At 39.7% G+C, this 21,748-nt stretch overlaps 2 protein-coding genes across 5 annotated transcripts in view; both read left to right on the forward strand.

Moving 5' to 3' along the window:
• Nucleotides 1-23: 23 nt before the first annotated feature.
• LOC146566725 (cAMP-responsive element modulator-like) lies at nt 24-8,357 on the forward strand. Its single transcript, XM_085286316.1, has 6 exons — nt 24-167; nt 1,646-1,762; nt 1,916-2,089; nt 2,295-2,384; nt 6,451-6,595; nt 7,347-8,357. Exons 2-6 carry the CDS (start codon nt 1,693-1,695, stop codon nt 7,489-7,491), a joined length of 624 nt encoding a protein of 207 aa, XP_085142442.1. The 5' UTR covers nt 24-167; nt 1,646-1,692; the 3' UTR covers nt 7,492-8,357.
• A 1,670-nt stretch (nt 8,358-10,027) lies between these two features.
• ccny (cyclin Y) overlaps nt 10,028-21,748 on the forward strand; it is a 45,946-nt gene continuing 34,225 nt past the window's right edge. For 2 of the 4 annotated variants that reach the window (XM_085286319.1, XM_085286318.1), the window contains exon 1: nt 10,029-11,014. In XM_085286319.1, the coding sequence (XP_085142445.1) occupies nt 10,861-11,014 (154 nt within the window). In that variant the 5' untranslated portion in view covers nt 10,029-10,860. Of the gene's footprint in view, nt 11,015-21,748 lie in introns of all 4 variants that reach the window. The other 2 variants (XM_085286317.1, XM_085286321.1) reach the window with 2 other exon arrangements.

Genomic DNA, 21,748 nt, shown 5'->3' on the forward strand with positions numbered 1-21,748 from the left:
CTCAGTATTCGAATAATAACAATTTCAGTTCGTACTGAGCCAATCAACCAATCAGAATGGGCAAGAGAAAAAACACACTGCCTAACGGGCTCACCGATACACACACACGCCAAAAATAAATAAATAAATAAAATAACTCCGTCAGTTAATCATCATCATCTACTAAGGTAAGAGTTTCTTTTAAGACTCATTCACACAAATACAGCATTGTGTACATACAGGCCGTACAATGTCGGCACAATATATTTGTTTACTAACAAGTTCTAGTTCTAGCTAAATGCTTTACATGTGCTAAAACATCAGTTAGTTGCCAGGACGCTTGACCAACATGATATTGTTTTTTACATGACCATTTAACATCTTTTTACATTGGTTACCAAATATGTGGCAGCTGATCGCAGCAAAAGGTTATTGATATGAAACAAAATCTCAACTGAGCCAGTGTCTGTCGTCCACTTTTTGTTCCATTTTTGTTAACCAAAATCTGGCACATGTTACTTACAGGGCAGTGCAAAAGTCTTTAGGTATCCCTCTTTTCTTTATATTTTACTTCCAATAAGGGTCTTTCAAAGTGTTTCTTTGGTTGCTTTTTGAATTAATTTTCAATTTAGTCTGATAATTAACCTGATAATTTTCAGAGGATTTTTTTAACCTATGAATGATGAAGAGGTGAAAACAGCAAAAAAAAAAAAACAATTTGAAACTAGATATTTAGACACTTTTTTATTTGCACTCCGGTAATTTATAACATGTATAATAACATGTAAATTGGTCCCATTTATGAGAAAAAAACAAAATCCAAAATACAGATATAACACAGCTTGACAGGAATAAAATAGCATTTTTGGAAAAGAGCTAAAGAGCTATTAGCTGAAAATTTAGCATTGCTTAGCATAGCTCAGCATGGTGCTTGCAGTCTTTAAAAAAATGATACTGCAAAATAGCAAACAGAAGAAGAAGTGGAAGGGTGACTGTCAAAAAGCCATTCTTAAGATAAGAAAGGTTTGCCAAATTACATAATAACTGGACTGTGACATTAAAAGCATACCTGGATTGAAAAACACAATGCAACACTAACAGTCATGGATTGGCCTCCCCAAAGGCTGGACCTGGACATTATGGAAGAAGCATCTTGACAGGGAAGGGAACAAAAAGAGAGAAAAATAAAAAGACAAGCTTTGAATATCCTTTAAGAAGCCTGTTCGTGAAAATAACTTTTTTCTTTTTTAATTTTGCTTATATACCGTATTTCCATGCATGTTTAGACACGTTTCAGTAAATCACTGCAGCCATTCCCTGTTTTCCAAGAAAAATACAAAGAAATGAGGTGTGGCTCAAGACTTTATTTTCACAGTACTGGATATCTTACTGCAAACCACACGCTATACTTCAAACCCCCGATTTGCATAATGCAAAGCTGAACACTGAGGCTAAATAGAGAAGTGGTTCATAAACTCCAGGAACTGGTTGAGTCATCTCTTCTGGGGGCTTGACTAAACCGTCACGTCATATTTTACTAAAGTGCAATATCTCTAGAATCTAAGTACATCTAAGAGGTGCCAATGTGGCAATGGTTTCCTCATAGATGCAACTCTCATTTCATTTTCTTAATGTGAGTAACGTTACCTTCTTCTGTTTACCCCAGGAACTAGCACAAACAGGTGATTTACGATTGAACCAGTGCCTCTCAGAATGAATCAAATGAAGACAGATGAGAAATATCAGCTGCCTGTTGACCAGCAAAAGAGCTGCAAACAGAACAGTAAGCATGCCGCGATCACACAGTTTACAAATCACTATCACACTCCAGCTAAACAACATTAGCATCACATGAGTTCAGTACAATTAGAGCAGATAATTTGAACCTGTGACATCTCAAACTGCTAATATGTAATGGGCTTTTTTACTATCCCAGATGGGCTTTTTCAAAGAGTTCCTGCCACGATAATGCCTAATAAGGTAGAGAACCTGCCATCGATGGCTATGACTAGGACACAAGCACTCCAGTATCCATTAAGCACTTCTCTTCAGTGCTGTGGAGGGATCCAGAATTGGGCACTGCACCCCTATACTGCGTATTCCTTACCAGGTAACCCCTTATTTCCAGATTCATGTGAGTGTTTTTGTGTCAAAAGCAAAAGTAGTGACAGGATGGTGCTGCTTCCTCTGGATTCCTGCAGTTTTTTTACATCTCTGTTATAACAAGAAACAGATATTAAAGAGGGGGAATGTTCGTGCTGCAACTGATAAACAAAGCAGTGATGCATTAAACCTCAGCTTTTATTTTTTAACAGGCACTCCGGTCAACTTCCAAATCCGTTCACAGATGCTGGCATCAATTGCCAAGGCCAGCACATGCACACCAAGTCCTCCACCAGAAACCTGTGAGTACAGCAGAGATGCTCTCAATGATATGCTATCACTTCTAGGTAGCAGCTGATTGCCCTTGTGCTGCTGCTGAGTTGCTACACTGGGTGACTAAGAACTGTAGAAGCAAAAACAGGCATTTCCTACACGAACTGTATAAATGCCAGAGGACAATATTAAGCTCCAGGAAAACCACACACTGTTTGTTATAGTCAATATAAGGCCCTTGTATGTAGTTACCATCTATGAGACACATCAGAATTGACTATCTGATAATATTGTATCCTTTCTGTTGGTAGATTTGCATACTCTATGCTCACTAGGGATTGGGAGCATAAACTCATCAGGAAAGTGTTTACTGGGGAAGCCAAAGGAAGTTGTCCCATCACCTTTTCTGTAACCAGCCTTTGTAACCGGCATTGTCTACACTTTTCAGAGTGAGGAAAGCTACCTTTTTCACTCAGTTTTATATCTTCCATCCATCTATGCACTTTCTGACACTTATCCAGGTCCAGGTAGGAAGAGCAACAGTCAGACATCCTTCTCCCAAGCCACCTCCTCCAGCTCTTCTGGGGAGATCAAGGCTTTCCTAAGCCAGCTGAGGAATGTAATCTCCCCAGCATGTTGTGGCTCTGCCCCCATGACTCGTCCCACTATGATGGCTGGAAAACCTCACGTAGATTGTGGCTAGGAAGCATCTCAGTAAGATGTTGAACCACCATAACTGCCTTATTTCAGTGTGGACGAGTAGCAGCTCTACTCTGAGTTCCTCAAAAATGACCGAGCTGCTATTGCTAAGGCTGAGCCCAGCCACTCTCCTGAGGAAATTTCCACTGCTTGTATCTGTGATCTCATTCTTTTGATCACTAGCCACAACTCGTCACCATAGGCAAGGGTTGGAATGTAGACCAACCTGTATATTGACAGCTTTGCTTTCATGCTTAGCTCTCTTTTCACCACAGGTAGAGCATCCGCACTACTGCAGACACCTCGCCAGTCCATCAACTGACCAATCAGGTTGTCTGAGTATTCAGTTAGCATAAGCCAAGAAGTTAGCTAATGCTATAAAAACTATCACAAGCAAACCAACACAATTGACCAAATTTGACTAGCAGAAAACTGAATTTGATAATGCACTATTATTATGTTCAATAAAGAAAACACTTGAAATCCTTACCATTTGTTTCAGAAGAGAGTTTTATATAAGCAAAAGCTTTTTTTCCATTTTCCACCGCATTCCAAAGCTATCACACAGCAATGCGATTGGTCAGTTTCCATGTTGATACTGGACCAGCATTATTATGATGATGCAGGAACAACACCAATAAGAGAAAATCAGATAGATCAGTGTCTTTATATTTACGTTTTTATCTTAAATCATCTGAAAGATAGATGAGATTCAAAGTCCAGCAGATAGGTTTCATTATTCATAGTCTATATTTGGCCTCCATACCAACTTATACAGTATTCAAATTTTCAGCCTGTTTCTCCGATTCTCTATTCACTCTTTATTCTCCGCGCTACTGATGACTTACCACCCTGCAAAATTTGCGATGATCTTGAAATATGATGCATTTCCAAAAGAGCATAAAAAGAAAGAACAAACTCCACCTCGAGCCGAAGCATGTTTATGTACATCTCTCTGTGTGTTAATCACATAATGATCCAAAGTTGGACAGTGTAAAAGTCCATTTGAATACTTAACACTTTAGCTTTCACTTCTCTCACTGTGTGTTTTTACAGTGAGGTTGCAAATTCAACTTAAGTCAAGGATCTAAGTGCTTCCTCCACCAGTAACTCCCCGCCAACTCAAATGACTGAGAAAGTAACAGAAATTTGGGAGAAATGCACACGTACAGACGTCATCAAGCTTTTACATCATTCCAATTACTTAGATCATACCTCTGTGATGCCTGCAGGGGGAGCCAACTCCTTTAGCTTGGGGTATGGAAGGTGCTGTGGCAGAAGGAGGAGAGCTATTTATATTTGTTCAATCAATAACTTTATCGATATCAGTAGCCTGTCTATTTACTGTATAGATCTAATTTGAATAAAAGTACAAATGTGAAGATTTGACATAAAACAAGAGTTCCTATCACACACTGGTGACTTTTTGTTCTGCTTTGAGAAAGCAGGTTTTCAGTATTGCAGTCATACTTTGTGCTTTCAGCTGGCTGTTTGCTTCGGAGCTGAAGAGGCGCTTCAGTCTAGCTGATAAAAAATTCCTCTCCAAAGACAAACAGCAGAGCCCCTGACTCATAGCGCTGTGTCGGGAGAGAGCAAACCATACTGTTGACATCAGGAGGCCAGTGATGTCATGGTGATGTCAATGCCTCTAATTGTAAATTGCACACACACAGCTCCACTGTTGGCCGTGGTAATGTTTCAGTGAGAGAGAAGACTCTGAAAGGGGCAGTTTCTCTTGGAAAAGCTGGGAGCGTATACAGTATGGCTGTGACTGGGGATGAGACAGAAACAGGTATGTCTCTTTTATTACCGGATCTTTGTGAGAGTGCGTTTTCAGATTGTTGTTTTGTTGGACTGTCTCTTTAAGAGTTAGTGAGATTCGTGAGTTTATGGTGAGTGGGAAAATTCACAGTTAAAATAAGTTAGAAGCTTTTAGACTGAAAAGAAAAAGATTATTGTGATGCTTGCTTTTTTCTTCTTTATATGTTTTCAGTCAGTTTTTCCCCAAACCAGCTCAGTTAAGATCAGTAACTTCCTCAAAATAACGTCACAAGTAGGGTCCTCTGAGAAAAGTACCGGATGATCTGAAAGAAATAGAGATTATCCTCGTTTTCCACGGTCAGCTGCATCAAGATTGCTCCGGAGGAAACATTTTCACAGGATCTGCCTGTGTCTCTCTGTTTCTCTGCCTCTCTCTCTCTTTGTGAAATGCTTCAGCGCTCTGCCCACTCAGAGCACATAGCAGCACCGGCTGACGTCACTGCTCTTCCTGGAACAAGCCCCCCAGCAGCGACATGCACATGCACCCAATGAATAAGATGCACACTGACGTCAGCTGCTGGCCACACTGTGATTACATACGGCTCTTTTCGCAGTTCCAACATGTCAGAGAATTAATGAGTCCTACTGGTGCTGACCAAACAATGAACAGAAGGAGAAGTGGACAGGAATGGCACCGTCTCTCAGTGTCTGTTTCTCTCGCAGCATCACACGCTGGCTTGATTCGATAAGATTTTGTCAGAATACATACAACCGAGTCACTCATGCTCTAATTATTTCTGTTTCTTATTATAGCGTTAAGCAACATACTGGGTGAGCGTGTGATAAAACCATTTAAAATCTGAATTCTGTTTAATGGGAACTTGCAGTTACAACGCGTTCCAGGATTATTCACGCTGTGCTTTATTTTTGTCGATCTAAAATAAATAGATAGCATGTTGATGTTGAATAAAAATGTGAAAATTAGATTATGATTTTGGGTTTGAAAGAGGCTGTTCCACAAAACACTTTTCACACTACCAGTTTTAACTCTTTACCCCTTTGAATGCCTGCTGGTCTTTATTGACATATACTGAGGTGTCAAAAGTCATCACTAAGGGTACAGGTCGTGAAATGCTGTCTTTATGGGGAAAAGAGTTAAAGATGTTGCTTGTTACTGGATCTCTAACTCCAGTAGCTCTGATAGCAACTGTAGCTACTCAACCAACTGCAACAAAAGTCTTCCGGCTTTTGATTTAATAATTTAAGCAAGCGAAAAATTTACATTACATAACAGCTGATTCCTGCCATCAGTAAATGTCATCTTTCATGAGTACAGCCTTACTGTGTTGCCTTACTGTGTCCATAGGAATTAAGAGGGTAAGTAGCAGTAAGCTGCTGCTAATCAAATGATGTAACAGGCAGATAAAGTCAGGCAATGATTACTTAAAGTTCTTGCTGCTAAAAGTGGTTCTGCAAAGCTACTCAATCAAGTGTCATACTGAACTTTTATTTTACATGAAAAACTGCAAAATACAGTTTCATTAATAAACATTCTGTCTATTAAGGATGTAAACTATTAGCCTAAAACGTATGACCAAAGCTCTGAGTCTGATGTGTTGTTTTGCGTCTCCCTAGGTACCCCTGGTGACCTGACTGGCTGCCAGCTGCGTAACCCCACCTCCAGCCTCCCTCAGGGTGTCGCAGGGCCCAGTGCTCACAGCTCCCAGAAACTTATAGAGGATGCCTTACAGAAGAGGGAGCTGCGCTTGATGAAGAACAGGTATAGAGGAGTGCTTACATTCATTCTCTTGGACAATATAACCCAGATAATAAGGCATTCGTGCCAACACAGTAACAACAACAATTTAAATAATCCAGTGTCAGCTGGATAGATTCAAAGTATATCCTTGGGGAATATATCTTCTCTCATTCCTGCTGTGTCTGTTGTATAATATACAATCATCTGCATGATAATACATGACATGTCCATGTAATAATAAGTTTTATAGCACGTCATTAGTTCACCACATAATTCCCCTTCATCCACACTCTTTATCTTCTAATTCTTATTTGTCCTCACGTTACCTTCTCTGCGTCCTGTGTTTGGTGTGTGGAGTGAGTTGTCTCACATGGAGGTTAAAATGTCAAATTTTGTGCGCATATATACGTATACGCGTTTATGTGGATAATAGTGATTTGCCGGTGAGCAAACAGAGTACTCTACATTGTGCGTTGACTATGTGCTTGCTGTAAACAGCTGTTTCCAATGCCAGCTTTTCTTGGTTGTCTTTTTTCCTGCATTTCTTCCCTACACTGTGATTTTACTATGATCGGCTATTTATCAGTGAATCGTTGTTTACTTTGTAAGATCCTCCTTTGGTTGGCTGTGATGTAAAAGACCTAGCCTGGAGGTTTTTGAATGGTAACGCCTTCAAAAAGATAATCATCTTAACCTTTCGTGGTAGGCTTTTTGTATGTGTTGTTCTCAGATTAACAGCTTTAATGAGTCCTCTGTTGTCCACTGCTTCCAGGGAAGCTGCCCGTGAGTGTCGGCGGAAGAAGAAGGAATATGTCAGGTGCCTTGAGAATCGCGTGGCCGTGCTGGAAAATCAAAATAAGACTCTGATAGAAGAGCTTAGAGCCTTAAAAGACATCTATCGTCACAAAGTGGAGTGATGGGGAATCGGGATTGTGTGGACTGTGTCGGTTTGTTTCTGTGGCCTATCTTGAGGACTCTGTGTACATATACACGCACTCCAACGAACACACACCCTTTGTAGTTGCTAATTAAATGTGTTTACACAATGATGTCGGTGTTTCAGGCTCTGAATTATCCATGCACCAGCAGCAGCTGAAATATGCAGCTTGTTTCAGGAGATATCAGTGAGTATTTGTGAGCCAGGCTTCTAGAGGAAGTAGGCCCTATGTGGATCAGAATGTCCAACAGCGGAGGTTAAACCTGAACGTGTCAGCAATGGCTTTGCGTTACCTTAACCGCATTGCTTTACAATATTATGATGTGGGTCTGTTCAAATACTCCATTAATTGGTAGTCTTTGTGATGGCTTTGTTTGGAGGACTGTTCAGGGAGAAAAATGCTGCCAGAAGCCAAATTTTCAAATATCAGGGTTCATGTGATCTTCAGGGCTTCACAAAGTTTGTGGGGGTTTTTTAAATTTTGTTTGATTTTAGAAGGTCCGATGCCTCTAACCAGTGGCATTATTATTTATTCGGGCAGGTTTTGCTGCACATTGTTCTATATTTTTGGGATATTGCAGCAGAGTTGAGTGTATGTTTAGAAAAAATATCTGTTTTTGATACATTTGCATTAACTTGTCGTTTCCTTTTTTTGTTCCCTTTGCATCTGTATCTGTGATTAAATTTAACACTCTAGTCGTGAGACAGTTGCTCATTTGTTTTTAATGACATATTAGCTGCTGGATTCTTGGTGTATCATTTCTCCTCTGCAGCACGTTAAGAATCGTCAGAACCCATGTGAAGGCCTTTTGGAATGTTTTCACTTCAATAAAATTCTCGTTCAGCCTCTCTGTGTCTTTCTTCTCACATGCAGTAAATGTTAAAGACGTGCATATGACTTAAAACTAGTCAACGGGAGTTCATTTGCTATTAGTTTGGGCTTAGAGAGATAAGACGAAAGGCCTCACGGACCTTATAAGCTAAAGTTCCATTAAAGCAGACGCTGCCACTCTGAGTCTCAGCCTTGGGTTTCTGCTTGGAACATGACGTTCCGTTCTTCACTGATGGTGATGGCTCACCTTGATACTGAGACTGTCACTAATAAAGCACAGTCATTTCCTCTCTTTTGTTGCATTTTTGCAGGTGACAGACATTTTGTGGAAGAGCTGCACTTTTAATGGACGAATGGAAGATTAGAGAGTGCTCTTAAGCACATTTTCTTAAACCACAACCAGTGGAACACAGATGTGCCAACGGAAAGGAAATATTTTCCTGCTCTCTTTAGTAGCGCTATTCTCATGCTTAGCAAATTGAGAAATTGTTGCTCTAAAAAGGAAAATATTAAGAATCTGTGCTTGATATTTAACCAGCTCACAGGATGGAAGGAGAAAAAAGGGACTCGTGGATAGCAATGAGGGATCTTGATTGTGCAGTGCTTGTGTCACTCCTATGTGTAATTTGCCTCAGAGACCTAGTAACAAAGGAAAGAATCCAGTATCACTGAGACCAGCCTTGCACCTGGGCCTATTGTGAAACCTTATTCCTGTCCAGTCTCTAAACACTTCCATCGTCAGAGAGAAAAGAATCCACTATTTGGGAACAGTATAATACAGCTGTTTTGAGTTTAAATGCTGCATTTGCATACCTGACCTATGCTATCAGATCAAATGCTTTGTGCAGGTACATCTTACATCCTAATTAAAACATACCATGGGCTTTATTGAAGTGACTAATCATCCAAAATCCTGCCATGAATGCTTCCACACTGCATTCATAGAATAAAAAGCACAGCACAGTCTGTAATCTTGGTAACTGGTAGGGGGGAAAAGAAATGGAAAAAAAGATCAAATTACAAAATACATGTTTTTAAAAATTTAGATAAGCTTGTCATAAAATGCAGTGCAGGTACAGTACCAGCAGGCTGCACTACAGCATCATGCCTGGTCATCTCAGTCTATACAATCCTGCAAACAGGATTTTTTTTCTCATTTTTCCAGCCTCGGTTTACAAATACACATTGTCGTACATTTGAAGAAACGTCCTGATTGAACTGGCTATTATTCTTCAGGGCTTCACTTTGTTTGCATTCCCAAACCCCAACCAGAAAAAAATCCAGTTAATACTACAAAAATCAAAGATTTTTTCACATGCAAAGGAAAGCCCCGTATGGGTTTGCCAGTCATTAGTCAAGATCAAGTAATTTACTGTACACAAACACGGGTGTGGACAGGCGTCTGTGTTTGTGCCCATAACAAGTCATAACCAGGGAAACAGCACAGTTCATTCACCTTTTCAAGCAAAATGAACGGCTTTCTATTTTAAGTTTACAGATACACCAACAACTGCATAAAAATATCGGTTAAAAAATGGGGTAACGAAACGTAGCGTCATTACGTTGTATTACATTCCTTAGTTTCCTTGGTTGTATCCTGTAGACGGTATTATAATTGAGCATTTATTACACGGTTGTAACTACCCACTTGAACCGGAACCTTTTCCATCACAGCCACAGCGCAGTGTTTTTTTTTTTTAAAGATATGTTTATGAGCGGCAGGGAGCGTGGAATTTTTAATAAGAGTAATAGTCTTTGCAATTTATATGTTGAGCTACATTTTTTTAAAGGAACTTTAAATAAAAATCAAAGCGCACTTCTACCTCGGGAGTTACTTTTATCCCTCAATTTCTTTATAATCACAAATGCTTTCTTTTCTGGCCATTAACGGCCCCTAATTCGAAACTGCTTAAGCAACTTTGGTTGTCGAAAATCTGACTGTACTTGTAGTACCTGAAAGCAACACGGCAGCGGATGTAGCAGCAGCAGCAGTCTACAGTACTCTGGCAACCATGTAGCGCTGAGAGCAAAAACATCTTCCTCTCCGACCAGCTCAAGTGCCATGTTCTTATATCCGTATCGTTATAAAGTAACAGTGCTCGGAAAATGTGTCTCAGAGAGTAAACGCACGCTCGGAGAGGAATTACAGGGCGAGGGAGTCGACAGCGATACCGAAGCCTGCTATCCAGGGGCACCACCTCCCCTCGCCTGGAGGTTTGGAAGTGGACATTTAGCTGGTTTTCTTTTTCATTAGCCAACCTTGGCGTTTTTTCTCTTTTTCTGTTTTTTCTAGTAGCTCCCAATGGCTCCATTTGTTTAACTAAGCGTGCCGTGGACGCGAGAGAAGGGCGTGTAACGCAAATTGTACCAGGGCAAAGCTCGTTTGCACCGGGGTCCCGTCTCCGCGTTACCGCCCCGTTTTTTCCTCTTGTAGTAAGGCTAGCAGCAACAGCAGGGAGAAAGCCTGCCGGGTGGAGTTGGGCTTGACGAATACAACCGAAAGCTGCTTTCGCAAACATGGGCAATACAACCTCCTGCTGCGTGTCGTCGAGCCCCAAACACCGGAGAAGCAACCACTCCAGGCTGGAGCCCTACCGGCCCGAGCCGGAGCTGAGTCGCGAAGACACGGGTTGCAACCTCCAGCACATCAGCGACAGAGAAAATATAGATGGTAAGATGCAGACTGGCTTCTTTATGGCATTTAAATAAAAATAAGAAACTACAAGTTTTTTTCCTCAAGATATTATTGATATTATTTTATAATAGTGTTGCAAATCGTTTAGTATTTCATATATTGTGATTTATTACTCCAATATGCTCACGCTTCTGCAGAAATAGGCGATTAAACAGGTAATGCGACCTTGCAATGTCTGTGCGAAGGACCCACCCTCCCATAATACCAATAACTGCGGTAACTGTGGGCTTCATCTTCTTTGGACTCCTAGCTTGTAAATCTGCCATATTTCATGTTTCCAAGCTTGGATGGCTGCAACATGAGGATAGTTTTCCTCAAAAAAAGATAAAAAGATAAAAAAAAGAACAATTTCACTGATACCTTTCATTCCTATGACACTGCCATAGAAAAACAACAGTGGGCAGGTTGAATGAGTCCGATGTCTTCAGGGTGGACCTTTGTCTTGTACGATTTTTGTTAAGCGTCTGCGTGTGAAAGAATGCATAAGGCAGGGCAGTTTGAGTGCGGGTCGCTGTTCTGGTGGGAGGTGATGGTGCTGGACAGGGTGTCCACTCACTTCCCTTTTAAGTAGGAGATGTGTAACCAGTTTAAACTTTCATTTACACCAGCACATTCACACTCTCACGCACACACACAGATAAAAGTCAAGTGACACTGCTTTTGGCCTCTAAACATTAACACAGACGTTGGAGACATGTAGCATTTGAGTATCAGTAGTATTTCAGTCTGACTGAAACAAATTTATTTAGGGTCAGTGACTTCATCTGATTCGAGCCAGGCCTTAAGTGTTCTTGTTTGTGTATCCTTGAAAATCAAAGAAACCCTGCAGAAACTCTAAGGAAATACGAGGGAGAGGGAGTGAATGGGGGGAAAGGAAGTCATACCAGCATGCCATAGCAGTAAGGAAATTACCAGTAATGCTTGAAGAGATGTGCAGTAACTGTGAAACATTAGCAGGGACCAGCCCCAATGCTGGTTGCTGAAGCGGACTTATCACAGTTTCTCAACTGTGGCAGTGTTTTTTTGTTTTTTTTGGTCCCCTCCAACCACCACCACCGCCAAAGCTACAGTGTACTGCTCTCAGTCTAATGCCTTTTTCCAGGCAGGAGATGTGTACCATTGTGTACCTAATATTTCCTACGAACATGACATTGCGCAATACGAGTTTTCTTACTAAAACATGGTGGAAAGACCGAAATGTGTTCATTTTTGTTTCTCTTTCAGTGCTATTTATGACTTTCTCCAAAGTGGTTGCATTTTTTTGTGAGCTGCACAACTCGCACTGTAATTAGGGACGTGCAGTCGTACCCCTGCCTGTCTGTTAACGTGTAAAGCAACACAAACTTTACAAGGTCTGACCTGTTATGGTTGATGTCATGAGTGTTACAGACAAGACAAGTGACAAGGGTGCACATTTGAACATGAAGCCGACCGATGCAAACGTGCATGTCTGAAAGAGGGGCTCACATGATGTGCTTTGAATACAAGCTCTGAACTGTTTCTTCAGCAGCTTTCTAAATAATGGATCAGTCGTGGAGTGGGTCATGTGAGTGTTGGCCTGCGTGGCTTTTAATAAGTATTTGGATGTTTACGCTGCAAAGGATTTCTTAGTTGCTAACCACTGATATTGATATTTCAGATGTGGGTTTGGATACCAACAGGCTAAGCAAAGTAGCACAGAAATCCTTTCTACCTAGTTCTTTCAGGTCCTCTTGGGGATTCAAAGGCATTGCAAGGAGGGGCCTGCCTGGGCCTCCCGTTGCCTCATCTGGACCCACAGATCTCCCGTGATAGAGGCTGTGTCTGATGAGGAGCGCCAGTTGTGAGATGGGCTTCACGGTTAAAAACACCCTTTAGTCACAGCCCGGCTCCTGATTACACAGCCCTGTGCCTCAGTCCTGCTCCAGCTTGTTTATTTTCCATGTGTTTACTGGGTTTTGAGGTAAACTCAGTGCAGTCCACTTTTAAACAGACACGTTTATTATTCAAATCTAGTAGATGCGTGATATATGTAAAGTCAGATCAGTAGTAGTAGTGATAATTGCTGTTATCAAGCAGTCACACCTCTCATTATGGTTATAACACTTTCACAAGAAGTTGTGTGAGGTCAGTCCTAATAAAGAGCAGATTTATCCACGCGCCCAGACAGCTTTCAAGGGAAACACATGTTTGGCAGCTTGTACCTGCAGTTTGATTTCATCAGTCAGTGACCGCGGCATTCTAACAGGAGTACAAGTATAAGAAGTACAGTGAGTATGACAAATCTAGCATTTAAACATATAATGCTACCATAAACCTTTACCTGGATAAATAAATGCTTTTGGTTGTTTAGACCTTCAGTAGATAGATTATTAAGTTAAGTAAACTGTTTTATTTCACAGAGTCACTGGACAAGAGCTCAAAGTAACCAACAAACCAACAAATCCAGAAACAAAGCTCAGCATTGTGCCGTTTACAATAGATAGAAAGCAGGACACAAGGGCAGACTCCATGCTGGTTATTTGTGTTTGTCCCAGGCTATTTACACTAGTGATTAGGTAGTGACCCCTTCACCCTCTCACTGGAACTATAATAGCATTCCATAGGCACAAGACTCATCTGTGTATCCTGCACAGGATCACAGCTTTGTCCAGGGAAACGGGTACATATATACATTCGATATAATATGACTTTAGCTGTACAAAGTGCATCTCTGCCCCTTTGTATTGTGTATTATTATTTACGTTACCCTGGCTACACAGAGCTCGTGATTTATTAAAAAAAAAACTGCTGACAGTGGTGACAACACATGACCACACTCTTGTGTGTTTGTGTGTGCAAACAAACCACCTCAGTGCACATCTTACTTAGAAGTATGAAAGGCTCTGTTGCTGGGTTTTTGTAATCATACTGTATAGACTGTCTATGTTCAGTCTGCCCTGTTATGGCTGTTTTGCAGATTATGTATAGCAATGCCCATGCAGAGATTTGTCAGGGTCAAGTTCGTAATATGTAATTAAGCAGCTGGTTCCAAATGAGAGGATATTGCTGTTAAAATACTTGCGCTTTCTCTCCGGTGTTGTTAGACTGGTGGCCTGTGTGGTTACTGAGCAGATTACACAGTCGAGATGGTTTCTATTTTAAATGCATTTGATATAAAAAATTCACGACTAGTTATGTAAAGATGTGTTTCTAAAAATCTGTAAAAGGTGGCTTTTTCAATGCAGCATTGGTGTGTGTGTATAAAGGGTTTATTAGCATGACTAAACACCATAAATATATATTTTTTAAATACCTTGAGTTTGTCTGTCATCACACACATTTCCACAGGTAATATTTCTGATTATTTATTTATTTTGAATTAAGAAGGTGAACGCATGAGTTTCTCCTCTCTTCTGAATGGAAAGTCTGTTACTGGCTGAGAGCTAGATTTTTAAAAGTTATTCTTAACACTCCCTGTAGAAGAAAATGAGAGGGAAACAGAGGACATGATTTGAACAGAGATAATGATTAGACCTCTATGTGCTTCTTTACTTTCATTGCTGCACAGAATAGTGAGCGGGATCTCCAAATCAACAGCAGATCTATTTTTAGCCTAATTTGATCAGAGACCTTTGTAATGTTGAACCGCAGCTCAGCAGCACCAAGTAACGGTAAAACTAAACCTCTTGCTCTCTCTTAGAATTCAAAGAAATGTGAAAGGTGATTAAACAGATGGATCCCTCACCCTGTTTGGATTTTACTTACCACAGACATCTGTAAATGAGCAATGGCTTCAGGCCCAGCATTTGTCCATCTCATCAGTGTTAAAATTAGTTATTTCTGGAGCATGCACACACACACACACACACACACACACACACACACACACACACACACACACACACACACACACTGATGAGTCTTGCTTGCAGGCTAATTGAAATCTGGACATGGATTATTCATGCCTGGTTGATGAGCCCGGGGAGTCTCCTAACTATGATTTCCAGACAAGTTGACCTACATCTATGGTGTATGATACTATTTTATTTTGAGTGTGTGTGAGGTGAAAATATTCCTAAAAACCTGATTTGTTAAATGTCTTTTGTAAGTATATAGATGTTAGATTTACTTTAAGTAGGGATTTTACCCATACCCATGTGAACCATGCCAAGTGCAGAATTGCAGAAATTCATATTTGAAAATTGACATAATTAAAAACTGCACGTCAAAGCTTTAAGATGTTGCAAATCAAATCTTGAGCCAACCTGTCGCAGAGCTTTGCTGGATGTTTTCATGTTTCTCGAGGATGTGACTTTAGATGCTGTTCATGTGCTGTAGATAGAGCTGGGCGATATGAGATTTTTTCATATCACGATATGTTTTTTTCATTTCAGGCGATAACGATATCTATCACGATATAAGCCAAATAACTATATTTGTAAGATTTAAATGTGCCGTTGCTCACAAGTAAAATGTGAAATAATCAGCAGCTTGTTTTTAAATATTTATTTCCCATAATAAGTTCAACAGGGTAGATGTACTTAAGGAACATGAGACTTTTTCAGATAAATAAAGGCAAATATTGCAAACTACACAAAAGGCAGCCGCTAAAGCGTTTAAGTTTCAAAATAGAACAAACGAAACAAACTAAATTGTCAATTCCACTTAGAAACAAAATATTAATTCTAAAAATAAATCTTAGCTTGTTTTACAGAAGAACAGACAAAACTGACTAACTTTTGTCAATATCAAATAAACTGAGAACTAAAAGGAAATTCTCAATCTCTCCTTGTTGTATAGCTGAGCTTTTCAAACAGTTTTAACAGTTACTTTAGTCTGACAAAAGCCAAATGACGAATTAGCGCTTCCAGTCAGAGACTGAGGCTACGTCCACACGTACACGGGTATTTTTGAAAACGGAGATTTTCAGTTTTCGTTTTAAAAAATAATCCCGTCCACACATAAAGGCAGAAATGAAGGAAAACGCTGCTATGAACATGCCAAAGCAGCAGGTGGCGCTAGATTCCTAACCGTGCAGAAATGTTGGCCAATCAGAAGTCTAGAAGCCTCGGTGGGAAAAAGTAAACAAAGCTGGGGCATAGAAGCAGACCCGAGTCGTATGTGTGGACGGACAGTAACTGTGTGTATATGTAAGCATTTAAACACTGCAGAGAGTACAATTAACAGTAACAGTATTGTAGAAATTCATTTCACTGAAACAATAACGTGGCGCACAGTGTGATGTCAAAAAATGCGCACACCTTTGACGCTGCGTTTTCTCTGTTTTTCTCGTCCACACGTAAATGCAAAAACTGAGTTTTCAAAAATCTTCGTTTTCAGTGACCAAAAACGCCGTTTACGTGTGGATGAAAGGTGCAAACGCATAGAAAAATCTGCGTTTTCAAAAATACCGGGGTACGTGTGGACGTAGCGCATGCACCAGTTTATTGTATTTCCAGACTTGCTTTCGGCACAATTTACAGTGCACGCTACTCTGTTTTTTGTCAGACTTGAAATAGCCGAAATACCTTCACACTACGGAACTTCTATGGCTCTTCCGTTCGACAATCTCTCCGGCATTGGAACCATCATCTGTTTTCTCTTCGGTCACGCTCGGTTGATTTTTCTAGTCGGCACACTCATTTCCTCCATTACCCGGGTGGTACGGTGGCTGGCTGCTTCCCAAACAAATACACATGTGCGGCTTGGCACTTGTGCTGTACGTAACAAGTCACGTGACGTGACGCTGCGGCTGTGATTGGTTCAGCTCTGGATTGGATTGGCTGTTCTTTTTTTTTTTTTTTTTAAGAGGACAAGAGCGGCGAGGTCTATCGCGATAGTTGAATTTTTCTATCGAGAAAAAGTTATATCGCGATACATATCGTTATCGTTCTATCGCCCAGCTCTAGCTGTAGATTTATACCTCTTAGCCATAATAGGCTGAGAGGTAATGTCATCACCCCGCTGGATGGGCACATGGTTGGTGTGGACACCCAAGTTTGTGACAACGCAGCCACGTAGCTGCCACTTCTTCTTTTGTCCTCTGCTGTGCAGTATCCTTAAAATTTTTTAAGGACACACTGCACATCATGCTGAGATGGGCCACATTTTCGTCTCTATGGGAATCACCTATTGTGTTATCTTTGGCATTTTTCATGCATTCAACTGAGAAATAGGGAAGAAGTGATGTGTTTATTTGACAGGCTGCTAAAAACAGAGTGCCTAAAGAAAAAAGACAGAATTTGTCTTTTTTGTAACACTGCCTCGTCCCTTGACCTAGATAGCTGTTGGATGATTGAATGATTCACAGGTCAGTTTTAATTGACTTAACAAACAGAAAAGGTACAAGAATGCACTGAAAATCAGCGAAAAAAGCAGCTCATGTCCAAAGAAAGAATTTGAAAGGGTTTTAGAGTCTTTAGAGTAGCTGTAAAGTCTGGAGAACTATTGCTCAACATCACGAGAATGTCTGGCACCTTGGAAGCAACATATAAGGAAACTAAGAGTTTTGCATTATAATGATCAAAACAAATATCTGACCAGAAAATATTAATTGATTTGATTCAAAGACAATTGGGACAGTCTTACATTATAGAGGGTTCGTACAGGTGCTTGAAAACCTTGAAAATGCTTGAATTGTAATATTGTCTTTTCAAGGTTTGAAAAGTGCTTAAATTTCAGATGTGGTGCTTAAAAGTGCTTGAAATTGTATTTCATTCACCACAAATAACTATCTGACCGAATAGTTTTCTTATCAGGTAGAGAAATAACACAAGTCGCAAAGTCTAAAAAAAACAGTGGATGAGTGCACTAAACTTGCTTTAGAAATGATTGAAATGCGTGTGATGGAGTATGGCAGCCTTATTATAGCACTTAGTTATGGCATGGGGATTTATTGAATATGCTGTGAATTTAGCTAACATTACTTAGCAGTAGCAGTAATGTGAGTTACTTCACTCAAGTAAAAGCTTTAAACGTTAATCTGACACTTAACTAACCAACTTATGGCTTAAGGAAATAATGGTAATAAGAGGGACTGATCCATATGGGCACAAAGAATAGCCACTTTTTTGTGCTTTCATTCAAAATCTGTTTATTTTTATAAATTATAAATGGCTTCAACTCACATTGAGGCCTGTGTGGCACTATCAGCCACTGAGACAACATACAAATTTAAGTGTTTTAATATTTCATACTTTAAGGTTGCCTGTTTATTTAAGGTACATTATAATTGTACCTAAAAATATCACAGATGATAGACTAAATAAATAGATTTTAGGTAGATGCTTGTGCATTCTTAAAGTCTTGTATATTGAATTAAACTGAGTGTGTCATCTGTTCAAAGCCTCTCCAGTCAGTGCTGTTTTCCATGCCTGTCTTACTGTACATGGTGTTATTAGCACAAACACTTTAAAGGTGATCATTTATGACTATGACAATAATACAGACAGCAATGTAGTCAAACATCTCACAGTTGGTTTTTATTGGGAATTAACTTCAACCTGTTAGACCTCCAGGGGTTTTCTGAGCTTTCTGTTCAAAAATGAAATGACCAAAATAAATTTTCTCTGCAATTAAAAACTCTGTGTAAACAGTTTTGGTATCAAATAAAGCTAACACTTGTGAGATGTCATCAGATGTATACATATTACTGCAGATGTTACTATGTCAAAGTTGCTGTGACTCAAACATAAAAAAAATTAGATCTTTTTATAACCCTCACCTAATGTTTAAAAGTATTTTACAGTATATAACACCTTTGAAAATATGCTTCGGTTCACATTTAACTCCAGAAAATCATAAATCAAAATATGGATATTATCTGTCCACAAATTCATGGTGATGCATTTGCTCTTTAAACTTTTTGGTGTCTTTGCTTTGTTTGGTGTCTGTAGAAATGGTTTATATGAGATTTTAGCTGCGATTCAGAGGTTTCTGTGGACACTACTCATGTCGGCACTTACATTTCTGACTTCGTGTTATAACCGATTAAACGTGATCTCCTCCCTTTTGCCCCCATTTTTGGGTGCGTGGGTGCTTAACTAGTTAAAAAAAAAAATCTGTCTCCTATTTTTTTGTCGCATAGGAAAGAAGCATCCATACCTCATGCGAAGACTTATTAATTTGGCCTTGGAGATGAATATCTCTAACAGGCTGATTTGTTCACATTTGCAAATCTTAATTTTTAAGAGAAATGTGTTTTCTGAGTTGGTGCAATATGCGTATAGTGTACAATGTCCTTTTCCAGTATTTGTCTGTGGTGCATTTTTCTATGTAAAAAGTGCTTGAATGTGACCCTGAAAAATATGTATGAACCCTGATTATAAAACAACCTCTGAATCCTTTGCTGTAGGAAGCTACAAAATTTTGTATTTTGGCTTAAAAACTAAAAAAAATGCCAGATTTGCAGTCTCTGAAAGTATGTTAATCTTCTTCTTAATTAAAGAAAAACATTGTGTCTTTTTCTTTTTTATAACTCACAAAGCACATTGAGCTGTCTGACCATTCAGCTAAAGAGGACATAATGGTGGATGGTGTAGCAGCCTTTTGACATCTCTCCCACTCCTTTGTTATTAAACAGAAAAAACAAAATTACCTGATGAAAGAACTAACAAAATAACTACGCAGTCTTTTAGTTAACTAAAAGAAGAACAGACAATGGCCGATAGGCTGTATGTGACTTTCACTTTGTCTTGTTTTGTTAAGCAAATTTAAATTCTGTAGCATCAGGGCTGTCACTGTTACCCTCTCCACCCATATTGAAAGTGGTTTCTCGTGCAAACTGGGTGGGTTGTTAAAATGCACTTTAGTAAATGTAGGACATTAACAAAAGTTTAAGTGGAGAAAGCAGGTTCAGCACTGATTTTAGGAGTAGGATGCATAAGAGTGTGAAAGAGGCTGTGGTTGAGCATGAGTTTGAAACGGCTAAGGGGCATTGTTGTCCGATGCAGAGCGGTCGGATGTAATGCGGTCACAGATGTGAGGGTTTTACAGCTACTTTGAATGTGGATTAGTCTGTCGGTCCATTTCCATCGTGGTAGCTGGAAAATCAGTGTTCAAGTTGAACCTTTGATTTTCCATGTGTCTAAATTATATGTCTGTGTGAGGTCTTAGTCATCCAGGTCACGGTAGTCTAAGGAGCTTGGAAAGAAAGCGACTGGACTTGTTTGTTTATGAATATACAGAAGTTCATTTGGCAAAGAAAAGGAAAAAATGCTGCACAAAATAAAGCAAAATATATTTCAGTGTCACGTCATCTGTTCTGATTCAGTTACGTATCGAAAAGGAGTGCTGATTTAATCTGACCCCTTCACCGTAAGTTAATATTTATCAGTTAATATTTATTTAGCTTCCTTACTGATATAAACTGCAGATCCACCATATTTTTGATGGCCTGCTGGAGGAAGTACTTTAGCTTCCTCCAGCGATCAGTTTAGTTTAATGAATATTTTACAGTTTGTCATTTAAGTACTTTACATTACCTCTTTCCTGCTGGAGTATTGTTCCAGGTCTGCAACCTTACTCTGCATTTTGGATGCAGAGGAGCTTTACCTCCTCCACAATATCAAGCATGCTTTTCTCCTGCAACCTGATAGTAGAAATTTCCTCCATTAGGAAGTCAAGAGACTTTATAGTCATCTTTGGCTCCATGTTAGCCACACAACAACTCCCAAACAGGAAGCCTTTAAATAGTTAAGTGTTCAAAATCGTCTTGATCTTCACATATAGCTCAGAAAAAACACACAAACTGACTTAAGAAGTGCAACATTCATGCCAGCACCACAATGACTTACTAACTTCCCTTTAACTTGACAGGTTTGCATTTTCCTTACTTTTAAACACCACGTCCTGTCACCATCTTTGAACAGAGGGCGTGGTTACGACACCAACTGTCTGCCCCCTAAAATGCAGTTTTGAGATCCCTTCCCAGGCGCCTCAACCTCCACTCACATCTACAGGTGACCTTAATAGGTCACATGATATGGTGAGGCAAGGTGTTATAATGGTTTCACTTGGAAGTCTCTGGTGATAATGACCCACTCCTTTTCACAGGTTGACTCATGTGAGGAGGTGTGATCAGTGACCCTCTGTGGTTTAAATACCTGGAACTCTCAGATGAGGTGAAACATCTTCATGAAACTTAAAGTCCAGTCGCTTTCTTTCCAAGCACCTTAGCCTGTGTCTAAAAGAGTTCAACTAGATGGAGAGTTAGGTATTAGTTAGGCTTGTTTTGAAATGTACAGTGAGACCAAAGCTAGTGAAACTTGAAAATGTGTTAAACGATGTTGTCTTGATCAATATTACCCACTCCTTACCGAACTGATTCCTTACAGCAAGCATCAATATTGTGTAATTCTCATCTTCTCTGATGAGTAGCTCTAACGTTTAATCACATTCTCATTGTACAATTCAACATTTTAAGTAATTAGGCCCAACAGAAATCTCTGGAACGAACTGATCCCACACTGTATTATAGCACTCTGTTTTAATTTAGAATAATCACAACTGTTAGAATCCAGTTTTAGCAATTATCCATTTTCATTTCTGAAATTAAGTTTTCATAGGACCTTTTTCATGAAATATATGCCACAGTGGGTCAGTAATTGGCAGTGTAAATAATATTTTGCTACCTCTTAAAGTCGTTTTCTGCCAGTTGTTTAATGTCAGTATTGATTTCTCTTTCCCTAATCACCAGTCAGCACAGTTACAAAAGGAAACTGGTTTAGTCAAATGCAACATGCAGCACGC

The sequence above is a fragment of the Mchenga conophoros genome, linkage group LG9 (assembly GCF_057382185.1).
Source record: "Mchenga conophoros isolate Kocher_MC1m ecotype Shallow Benthic linkage group LG9, M_conophoros_male_GT1.1, whole genome shotgun sequence".
Lineage (NCBI taxonomy): Eukaryota > Metazoa > Chordata > Actinopteri > Cichliformes > Cichlidae > Mchenga > Mchenga conophoros.